This window comes from Colobus angolensis, unplaced genomic scaffold, assembly GCF_000951035.1.
Source record: "Colobus angolensis palliatus isolate OR3802 unplaced genomic scaffold, Cang.pa_1.0 Scaffold113, whole genome shotgun sequence".
Lineage (NCBI taxonomy): Eukaryota > Metazoa > Chordata > Mammalia > Primates > Cercopithecidae > Colobus > Colobus angolensis.
Window position 1 is genome coordinate 3,499,230 of NW_012112364.1, and position 12,376 is coordinate 3,511,605.

Genomic DNA, 12,376 nt, shown 5'->3' on the forward strand with positions numbered 1-12,376 from the left:
ATTGTACCTAATTCTCAACAAATCTTCTCTCTCTCCACTACTACTGATGGCACACCGAATGTATTCTAAGATTTGACAAATGTTATTCATGTTATTTAAAATCATATGTGATTACATAGCAAGTAAAAATGGAACTTACTGATAATTGAACATGTCATAAATTTATCTTGAGCCTTGTCTTCAAATTTTTCTTTAGCTTCTTTGGACCACTGCATTGTCCTTTTATATGGTTCAATATAGGCCAACTTACATTTAATTGCCTGGGTCAGACAAAATTTCACCATTAAGAAAAAAATTTAATTTCTACCTACTTTAGAATTCAAGTTTTATTTAAGTGTGTACAAAACTAATCTTTACGTCTGAATTTAATACATATTAGAAATAATCCAATAATGTGTGAAGATGTCTGTAAAAGTACTTTATAAACACAAATCACTGAAAGCAGAGTGGCTGAATGAACTGTTGCACATTCACATACTGGAATAACAAGCATTCATTACAGACACTTATGATACATTAATTACTCGTAAAAGGAAGGTTACAGGATGATTTATAGTCTGATTTTATAACTGCTGAAAGCACAGAAGATGCATCTGAAAGTATAGATAACAAAAATATTGGACAATGATTCTGAGAGATTCTCCCTTTTGCTCACTTGTAATTTTTTTTTTTTTTTTTTTTTGAGACCGAGTCTCACCCTGTCACCCAAGCTGGAGTGCAATGGCGTGATCTCGGCTTACTGCAACCTCCGCCTCCCGGGTTCAAGCAATTCTCCTGCCTCAGCCTCCCAAGTAACTGGGATTACAGGCACACGTCACCACACCCGGCTAATTTTTTCTATCTTTTTAGTAGAGACGGGTCTCGAATTCCTGACCTCATGATCTCCCCGCCCTCAGCCTCCCAAAGTGCTGGGATTAGAGGCATGAGCCACTGTGCCCAGTCTGCTCATTTGTATTTTAAAATATTTTTCTATAATACTACACATTTCCTAAAATGAAAAACACGGCTTAAAAACAACTCATGCAACAGAGAGTATATAAATTAGAAAATAAGACTCCTTCTCATCCTTCTTTCAGAATACTACTACTCCCTAGAGATAAACAAGGTTCAGTTTTTTACATATTCTCCCAGGCTTCTCTATTGTACACACATATATACTTAAGCATAAATGTGATCACAGTAGAAGTACTTCTGAGATAAGCATTTTTAACTTGATATATCATGAACACGACTCTTACCACAATATATGATCTCAAAATGATATATTAAAAGCTGTCAACAAGTATTTAAGACACAAATATACCGAATTAATGTTTAATATGCTTATTTGTCATGATATACATATTATTTCTTCAGTAGTAACCATAGCAATTTATCTATAGTCCCTGTATCAGAAACTAGACAAAAATAGTAGTTAACATTTCTATGGTGACAACAGCTTCTAAAAAGACTTCCATATTTGTGCTGATATTCTGGCCCTAGAAATAATAGATTACCTTCTCTGGGGCAGTCAGAAACTCATTCTTTATTTTACGCACGTCTTTAATTGTTATTTTTGCAGTATTACCAAAGTCCACATATTTAACTTCAACTTCCTGATGTCCAGGCAATCCTTGAAAAATTATGAAATTAGAAGTTACAAATTTGGAAAGGAAACAGAATTATCTAGAAAAATTTAGACTGGTTTATAGCCAACAGGATTAGAATACTTTTAGCTTCAATATCCAAACTTAATACTTTTTAAAATGTAAAAAAATTTCAGATATGTGAACCTTGAAATCATCCATAATGCAGACTTGTAAGAATGAAAAACTAGTATGTTTTAAATATACAAAGGATAGCCAAAATCAGGATAACAAAATCATATGGCAGGTGGTATGACTTAAAAGTTAAGAATTAGGCTTTGAGTCAGTCTGACCAGTTTAGAACACTAGCTCCGTCACTAAAATTCTATGTGACCTAAAGCAAGCTAATTAATATCTCTAAGATATTACCCTGAGCAAGTTATTTTTTCTCTCTAAGCCTCATTACTTCATCTGTAAAATGGGTATACCAATATAATCTAATTTCATGAGATGTTTTTGAATGATTCACCTATGTAAAAAGCACAAGGTACAAAGTAAGCACTTAATATATGTTTATTGTTAGTGAAAATAGGTGATCAAACAAGGCAAAAGATTCAACAAACTAAAGATTCATTCATATAACAGTATCTGTGAAATTTTGAAAAAATATTGTACTTGGGGCATATTGCAAAAAAACAAGTAGAGATAGACCTCTGTATCAGTCTATTCTCTATACTTTAAAGAAGTCTCTGGAAGTTTCAAACACAGAGAAGTTTTTAAAAAGACATCACACACTAACCTTTTTGAAAATACTCAAAACACATGGTTTTCAAAGTTAAAGACTAACACATTATATATCATTTCAATATGGAAAAAAGTCCAGTATTCTCTGCTCCTTGGCAGAAGCAGAAGCAAGTGGCACAGCACTAGCACTCACTCAAGATGACACTTCAAACACCTGCCCTCTGGTAGGGGATGATATCCACGATAGTTGAGAAGATACGTGTTATTATAAAGCCAAAAGACAGGGCAACCTCTCCCCACTTCCACTGGAGCCCCCTACTAGAAGGATGTTCTCAATTCTACCAATGCTATTAGATTCTTACTCTCCCGAAAGTCTCTGAATGGAAATGTAATTTTAAACAAATAGATGGATATGGAAAGTAATTTAAAGAATGTTATTGTTTTATCTAAATTATCACTTGAGAACAGAGTCAGACATGGAAGGTCTCAAATTTCCCCATTTATGTTCTCTGGAGAAACCAGGGGAAGATGGCTCCACGTGAAAAAAGGAATTAAACATGGCATCCAGAAAACAAGGGATCCAATACTGGAGAACAATGAAGTATATGGCCAACTGAAATAAATATCAAGAATAAAAAATGTGTAGTAAGCCTAGGGGGTAAGCAGCCCAACTGGAGAAGATAAAGGATGTTTCTGGCCACATGTGATGGCTCACACCTGTAATCTCAGTGCTTTGGGAGGCAGAGGCACAAATCACTTGAGCCTAGGAGTTTGACCCCATCTCTACAAAAAAATATATATCAATTAGCCAGGCGTGGTGGCAAGTGCCTGTAGCCCCGGCTAACTTGGGGGTTGAAGTGGGAGGATTGCTTGAGCCCAAGAAGCAGAGGTTGCAGTGAGCCATGATTATGTTCCCCTGCACTCCGGCCTGGATGAGAGTAAGACCGTCTCAAAAACGATGTTTTCATGCTCAAAAAAAAAAAAAAAAAATCATACTAACATTTATCGGAAGAGTCTAATCATATGGAAAATAGTTTTGAACTATTAAAAATACACTTACAAATTAAAAGAAAATAAAGTGAAATATGAACACAATCATGAACCCACAACAGAATTAAACAAAGTATACTTTATGGCTTTATTTACACAGAGTATGAATTTAATGAAAAATTGTGACGTAACTATAGAAAAGAGAAAAAGGAGGACAAGAGGGCTATGGAGATCCAAAACTTGTCTGACAGAATAACAGGTAATATCTAAAACTGAAGTGTCAAATGAAGTTATTACATATTAGTAAAAGAAGGAACACAAGTAAACAACAAAATAGCTGAAAGAATGAAAAGTAATTGCCTTCAAGGAGGGAAGTGGAGTGTGTCTTTTAGCATTAACTTTTAAATTAGGCAGATAAAAAGCAAAAGAGCTACTATTCACCAAAACAAGTATCATCTTCAAGGGGGAGTTCAACAGGGCCACAGAAGATACAGGAAAATGGACCACACAAATCACACATACTTCTATTAGTATCCCCAAAAGTGATGCTAACAGAAATGAAGAAGCAGAATGAGCACCATGGACACGCCATCTTCCCCAAATGTTACTACTCAAAGATTTCAGAGGCCTTATTGTTCACCAAATAGTTAACATTTTCAAGCCAATAATCCTAATTTGAAAAGCAGTTGCGAAGTCCTTAGTGTCATGAAAAATGCCTTTGTCTGCTCCAAACTATACAGTGGTATCTTCATTGTAATTGTTGGAACGTTTTTGTCTCCAAAATTCATGTTGAAACTTAATCCCTAATGCAGCAGTACCTGGGAGGTGACTGAGTCGAGTCATGAGGGCTCTGTCCTCATAAATAGGATTACGTGCCCTTATAAAAGGGCTTGGTGAAGGCAGTTTGCCTTCCTTTTTCGTACCTCTGGCATCAGAGGATTCTGTCCCCTCTGGAGGACGCAGCAACAAGGCGTCACCTTGGAAACAGAGACTAAGCCTCAATAAAACAGTGCCTCGGTCTTAGAGTTTTTAGACTCCAGAACTGAGAAGTGAATTTCTATTGTTTATAAACTGCCCAGTCTGTAGTACTTTATTACAGCAGCACAAAACGGACTAAGACATTTGTAAGAACCGTGTGTGAAAATTTTTAGTTCAAGTCACTAACCACTAACAAAATTAAAATCAATGGTGACAAATGAAGGATAGAAAATTCAGGTTGCAAGAACAGTTGTGACACAAACAGAACTGATTATATATTAGGAGCAACTTGTAAAGATCTTAGATTACCTTAATAATGGAAAAAACATTTTAAACAGTATCAAACTAAATTAAAAAAAAAAAATTGTCGAGCACAGTGGCTCGCTCACGCCTGCAATCCCAATCCTTTGGGACTGGGAGACTGAGGCAGGCAGATCACTTGAGGTCAGGAGTTTGAGACCAGCCTCACCAACGTGGCGAAATCCTGTCTCTACTAAAAATACAAAAAAATTAGCTGGGCGATTTCTCTTTTTTTTTTTTCCTTGAGACGGAGTTTCATTCTTGTTGCCCAGGTTGGAGTGCAATGGCACAATCTCGGCTCACTGCAACCTCTGCCTCCCGCGTTCAAGTGATTCTCCTGCCTCAGCTTCCTAAGCAGCTGGGATTACAGGCATGCACCACTATGCCCAGCTAATTTTGTATTTTTAGTAGACATGGGGTTTCTCCATGTTGGTCAGGCTGGTCTTGAACTCCCAACCTCAGGTGATCCGCCCGCCTTGGCCTCCCAAAGTGCTGGGATTACAAGCGTGAGCCACTGCACTCAGTCTTTTTTTTTGAGACAGAGTCTTGCTCTGTCACCCAGGCTGGAGTACAGTGGTGCAATGGCGCAATCCTGGCTCACTACAACCTCCGCCTCCCAGGACCAAGTGATTCTCGTATCTCAGTCTCTTGAGTAGCTGGGCTTACAGGCATACACCACCACGCCTGGCTAACTTTTTTAGTACAGACGGGGTTTTTGCCATGTTGGCCAGGCTGATCTCGAACTCTTGGCCTCAAGTGATCCGCCTGCCTCAGCCTCCCAAAGTACTGGGATTTACAGGTATGAGCCACCACACCCAGCCTTTCACCCTTTCAATAATAAAAAGACATATCTACAAACTAGAAAGCATGTAAAATAAACAACACAATGGGTTAAACTGCCTACGGTATATCTAATTTAATAACCCACAAAAGCTTAGTCTGTGATGTTCTGTCTTAGTCAATGCAGGGGAATAATTAACTTTACTATTTTTGTTGCTAATACCTCCATTTTCATAAATCTTCTGTCTTCAATCCCACTTTTTATTCTTCCCATTATTTCATAAGTTGAATCAATTACTTAAGGATGTATAAAAAGTAGAAAAAATACACTGAGAAAACTAGCAGTTCGGTCAATAATTCCCAGGAAAGAAGAATATATTAAAATTGAAGAGAAGCAGAAAGGACACAAAGGACTTACCTTTAATTTGTACCTTCACAATCAAAATAGTATGGGACAGACAAACAGTCAACATGAAGCTACAGTTCACCGGTTTTTGAATAATTAATTTCTGTTGTTTTGTTCTATCTATACTACTTTTCCAGTAAGATTCCCAATGGTTAAGTTCTAGTCAAGTCAAACAAAATCTCAGGAGATAAATTCACCTTTCAACATTATCACTAGCTTTCTAAAGAGAGATGACAGAGCAAATGGTAAGATCAAATAATATTACTTCCAAGACTGAATTGGTACCAACTCAAATGATACTAGTTTTGAAGTATAACATTTCCCTATAGAAACAGCATGCATTCTCCTACCGGTAACTTTTGCTCGGTACCAAATTCCATCTTCGAATTTAGCTACACAGACTTGATCTTGAACTGGACAGAGGATTTCCAGATTTTCTCCAGCTTCATTTTTATAGAATTCCTCGACTGTCTTTAACATAAATAAAAAATCCAGGCCCTCTATCTAGCAAATAAAGGGATAAAGCACTGTCATTTCACAGAAACTTAAAATGTTAAGTGTTGAATGAATTACAAGCACTGTCACTGAAATTATAAAACATTAAAACTTGAATTGAATGTAAATCTATCAATTGTGTTATGTAATTTATTTTACAAAATTTTATTGCAGAACCAGTATAGAAAATTAGTACAGACATAAAAATAGTCACATTCTGCCAGATAACTTAGTATATATATTCTTCAAGACATTTTTCTATACATACACACACACACTCCCTGTATATTTGTTTTTACCAAAACTAGACTTTACCACATACACAATCACTTACATTTTTCTATCATTTCTCACTTTTTCTTTTTCAGTAACTAGTATTTCTAGGTCACATTTAGTTTTCCTTAACTGATCCAAACCCATTACAAACTAAGATTATATACTGCTTCTGACTGTTATCTCCATAACTCTTTTATAATCTAGTACAGTCCTCTACTTTTAATGAACATGTCTTGTTGAAGACAGTCAGCTTATTTTTCTGCAGAATGCCCATACCTTACGGATCTATGTGGTTATATCATCATGCTGCTATTTAGCTTATTCCTCCATGGAGCAAGGTCTATCTGCTGAATTTTCAACAGGCTGAAAGTTACTACTAAGGGTTTGATGGATCCAAGGCAAATCTTTTTGGCTAGACTGTGTCATAGGTGGCTTTTTCTCACTCAGGTTGCAACACATCAAGGCCTAATACTTAATGACTATTAATATGCCAAGATTCATTTATTGATTGCAGTGATGATCCTGACCCCTCTCAATGTGTAGTTATGTTTATGCCCTTGCAATAACCAAGTCTTAAGAATTTATGTGGAGCTACTTTGGCATTATATGAATATCCAGTTTCTTATCAACCATCCATCTTAATGTGAATTGATAATTCTTCCTTAAATCAATAATAATTCAGTAGGGTTTGTGGAATGATTGCATTCTTTAGTAATACAGACTTTTCTCTTATTAAATGGTGCTATCTGGTATAATCAAAAAACAGTTTCTAAAGTTTCCTATACTACCAAAAAAAATCAAGGATTATAAGTTTATTTCTTTGAATACCAATTATTAATGTTAAAAATATTCTGAAATCCATTTCAATGGAAAAAATGAATTTTTTCTTGTGAGTATAATGATGCAAGTGAAAATTTTCTGAATCCATATCTTTTCTTATTTCATTTAAATTACTTTAAAACTACTTTTCTTTTAACTTTTATTTCTAAGTAGCTATTATGCAAATTCTTCCAGTAACAGGTAAGCCAGAGTGAACACTTAAAAATTCAGCAGAGGAATGACGCCAACAAAATAGCAGATTAGGAAGCTTTAAGTTCTTGTTCCAATACAGAAACATTGAAAAAATGAGAAAGTGTCTTAACCAACTTTATTAGATCAGATCTCTAGAAAGCAATCCAAAGTTTATAGTAACCAAGAAGCCTAATGAAGTAAAAGCAATTTTCTAAACGGCAGGAAAGTTTTGTGGTATTTTTACTCGCCCTCACCCTACCCTCTTCCCAGAATGACAATGGTCCTGGTCTTAAGCAGTGGCAATCTAGTTCTCAGTTCCCTCCCTTGAACCAGAGGGAACAGACCAGAACTTATATGCAAGTTACTGTGTATATGTATCCTAAGTCTGGGAGATACCTGCATAACTGATGCAAAGAGTTAGTTTTTGTTTCACATAACTTGGAACACAAGCAGGAAGAATTGTAGGGACCACCTGTAAAAGTGGCAAAGGGGAGTATAAGTGCAGCTGCTTGGAAGGGGAATTTATGAGTAGAAACATACAATAGACCACCTAAGGCCAGGAAGAGAATCTGGGGTGCGAATCTTTACAAAATTAGGACATTCAAAAGCAGTCATATATATGGTAGAGTTTACAAAGCCACATGTCTGCCCTGACAAGATGCATGCCCAGAAAAGAAATGAAAAGACTTTAACTTTGACCTCAGGCTGACTCCTAGGCTCAGCCTATCTAAATGGCGAAGAAGTGCCCACCAAAGAGCTAGTCTGCAAAGTCTAGGAAAGAGGCACCTTCCTCTTTCTCTGTCTCTTGTTTGTTTCAGCTCCTGACATTCAAGGAACTCTGTCAATCGTTAGCTGAACACAAGCCAAGGAAACAAAGGACTTCAGTGATCACACATGACAAGGAATGGTCTTTGAAACAGTTTGGAAAAGTACCAAAACAAATTAACTACTACAGCTTTTAAAACAACTCTCTTGGCCGGGTGTGGTGGCTCACACCTGTAATCCCAGCACTTTGGGAGGCCGAGGTGGGCAGATCACGAGGTCAGGAGTTCAAGACCAGCCTGACCAACATGGTAAGACTCCATCTTTAGTAAAAATACAAAAATTACCCTGGCGTGGTGGCAGGTGCCTATAATCCCAGTTACTTGGGAGGCTGAGGCAGGAGAATTGCTTGAACCTGGGAGGTGAGGTTGCAGTGAGCTGAGATCACGCCACTGCACTCCAGAGTGGGCAACAGAGCCAGACTCCATTTTTTTGTTTTTTGTTTTTTGTTTTGTTTTTTTTTTTTTTTTAAAAAAAACACAACTCTTTTAATCCCAAACAAGAGCTATGGGAGTTCATCACCACTATACCTGCCTTACAAGAAATTCTATTTACAAGAAATTCTATAAGTTCTTAAAGTTGAAATGAAAGGACATTAACATGAAAACATATGAAAGCATGAAACTAACTGTAAAGATACGACACAAAGTGTCAAGAATTCCTGACCTCACTGAAAACCAGAAGCAAGCAGTAATCCTGAAAGGGGACTGAATAGGGCTTGCAGGTACTGACTGATATCAGAAGTTTCTGTGTCACTGCATCAGGGACCTCTGTCACTTCATTTTACATTCATGATCCTTTAGGTTTCATTTCATATTGATATAGAAGTTAAAAAGAAATTACTGAGGCTAGGTGCAGTGGCTGACGCCTAAAATCCCAGCACTTTGGGAGGCCAAGGGGGGGTGGATCACCTGAGGTCAGAAGTTCAAGACCAGCCTGGCCAACATGGCGAAACCCCATCTCTACTAAAAATACAACATTAGTCAGGGGTGGTGGTGCACGCATGTAATCCCAGCTACTCGGGAGGCTGAGGCAGGAGAATTGCTTGAACCTGGGAGGTGAAGGTTGCAGAGAGCCAAGATTGTGCCACTGCACTTAGCCAGGGTGACACAGCAAGACTCCATCTCAAAAAAACAAAACAAAACAAAACAAAAAAAAGAAATTGCTTAGGCAGATAGTGAGAATACATGAAGGAGTCCTCGGCAAGGTTTTCCTGTTTAGTGAAAACCAGCCCCCAAATCATTTTTTAAGAATCAGCAGCCTGTAAAACTGAGCTGCAGACACAGATACAAGCAGTTGTGCCAAACCTGTTCAAAATGGTGGCTCCATCCTCCCTTCTCTCCTTGTCAACCACATGTACAGTAAGGAGCACACAAGATGGTGCCAGTCGAGTGGTAAGTCCATTTGCATTGTAAGATTAGGGGAGGGTGGCCAGTCTTTCTGGCATGCTATGTAAACATCAAACCTGACTGAACCAATCTGTGGGCCCTATGTATGTAATCAGACATGACCTCCTTAAACCTGCCTATAAAATCCGGCACATCCACTGCCAGCCAGTCTTTCCCTTTCAGAAGCCCCTCTCTCTCTCACTAGAGACAGAGCTGTTCTCCTTTCTTTTTCTTCTGCATATTAAACCTCCACTCCTAAACTCCTCATGTGTGTCCATGTCCTTAACTTTCTTGGCACGAGATGACAAGGAAGCTGCTTCAATATTTTCTGAAATATCTTTTAATAAAGAAGATGCAGATATGTGCAACCAGAAAAAAAAAAAAAACGCAAATCAAAAATACTTAACTCTCTTAAATATGTTAAAAGGGCTAAGGGAAAACAAAGAACTAAAGAAATTTGGGGAAATGATATATGAATAAAATGAGAATATCAACAAGTGATACAAATTATAAAAAGGAAATTCTGGAGCTCAAAAGTATAATAACTAAGGAGAAAAAATTCAATAGAGGGGTTCAAAAGCAGCATTGAGTGGAAAGAAGAAAAATAATCAGTGAACTTGAAGACAGGAAAATTTACATATCGAGTCTGAGAAGCAGAAAGAAAAAAGAATGGAGAGAAGTGAACAAAGCCTAAGGGACTCAAGTGAACCAACACAGACATTATGGAAGTCACAGAAGGGAGAGAGAGACAAAGAGGCAAAAAATTACTTTTTTAAATGGCATAAAATGTCCCCAATTTAAAGAAAGACATGAATCTACAAATCCAAGAAGTCTAATGTTAGGAGTTGATTTGTATCTTCTCTCAAAGATATGCTAGACAGCTATAAGCTCCAGTGTCTCAAATATGACCTTATTTGGATATAGAATCCTTATCATGTTAAAATGAGGTCATTAGGACGGGCCCCAATTCAATATGATTAATGTCTTTATAAAAATGGCAAAATTTGGGTACAGAGACAAATATACAAGGAGAACTCCAAGTGAAGATGAAGGGAGAGATCAGGGTGATGCAGCAAAGGCCAACGTGCACAAAAGATTGCCAGCAAACTACCAAAATCTAAAGCACAGAGATGAAGTGGATTTTCCCTCACACCCCTCAGAAGAAATCAACTCTTCTGACAAACTGATCTCATACTTCTAGACTCCAAAACTGTTGACAATAAAGTCTGTTGTTTAAGCTACCCAATTAATAGTAACTTGTTATAGCAGTTCCAGGGAACTAAGACACTATTAGATTCCAAATAGGATAAACCCAAAGAGTCATACACCAAGACACATAATCAAACTCTAAAAAGGCAAAGCCAAAAAGAAAATCTGGAACGCAGCAAAAGAGATGCAACATGTCTTATACAAAGAGACTCAAGAAAATTATAAGTCAATCTCTCATATTAGAAATCTTGGGGGCCAGGCCGGGAGCAGTAGCTCATGATTGTAATCCCAGCACTTTGGGAGGCCGAGGTGGGTGATCACTTGAGGTCAGGAGCTTGAGATCAGCTTGGCCAACATAGCCAAATCCTATCTCTACTGAAAACACAAAAATTAACTGGGCATGGTGGCGGGCACCTGTAGTCCCAGCTACTCAGGAGGCTTACACAGGAGAATTGCTTGAACCTGGGAGGCAGAGGCTGCAGTGAGCCAAGATCACACCATTGTACTCTAGCCTGGGTGACAGAGCAAAACTCTATCTCCAAAAAAAAAAAAGGCCAGGTGCAGTGGCTTATGCCTATAATCTCAGCACTTTGGGAGGCCAAGGCAGGCAGATCATCTGAGGTTAGGAGTTCTAGACCAGCCTGGCTAACATGGTGAAACCCTGTCTATACTAAAAATATAAAAATTAGCCAGGCATGGTGGTGCGCACCTGTAATCCCAGCTACTAGGGAGGCTAGGGCAGGAGAATCGATTGAACCCAGGAGGCAGAGACTGCAGTGAGCAGAGATTGTGCCAGTGCCTCCAGTCTGGGCAAGACGGCAAGACTCTGTCTCAAAAAAAAAAAAAAAAGACAAAAAGGAAATCTTGGAAGCCAGAAGGAAATGGGAAGAGGGAGAGATATATGATGTACTAAAGAAAAAAACAACCTGTCAACTGAAAATTATACATTAGGCAAAACTAGCCTTCAAAAATATGAGAAAAATTAAGACAGTCCCAGATAAACAAGGGTTGAGGGACTCTATTACCACTAGACCTGCCCTGTAAGAAATGCTAATGGAAGTCCTTCAGGTTGCAATGAGAGGATACTAGACAGTACCTCAAAGTCACATGAGGACATTAAGATCTCTGGTTAAGGTAAATACACTGGTAAATGGGAAAGCCAGTATTATTGCAATTTTGGTTTATAATTCTACTTTTTTTATTTTCTACAGGATTTAAAAGATAAATACATAAATTACAAATCTATGTTATTGAGCACACAGAGTCCAGAGATTAATTTGTGACATCAAAAACACTGGAAAAACAGAGCTGCAGAGAAGTACAGTTTTTTGTGAAGTTAAAATTATGTTGGCCGGGAGCGGTGGCTCAAGCCTGCAATCCCAGCACTTTGGGAGGCCGAGATGGGCGGATCA

At 37.9% G+C, this 12,376-nt stretch overlaps 1 protein-coding gene across 2 annotated transcripts in view; it reads right to left on the reverse strand.

The window, feature by feature from the left end:
- The window catches only part of RNF17 (ring finger protein 17), a 114,861-nt gene that overhangs the window by 48,124 nt on the left and 54,361 nt on the right, over positions 1-12,376 (reverse strand). For both annotated transcript variants that reach the window (XM_011958692.1, XM_011958684.1), the window contains exons 16-18: positions 6,114-6,267; positions 1,497-1,612; positions 140-260 (exon numbers count right to left, since the gene is read on the reverse strand). In XM_011958692.1, the coding sequence (XP_011814082.1) occupies positions 140-260; positions 1,497-1,612; positions 6,114-6,267 (391 nt within the window). The remainder of the gene's footprint in view (positions 1-139; positions 261-1,496; positions 1,613-6,113; positions 6,268-12,376) is intronic.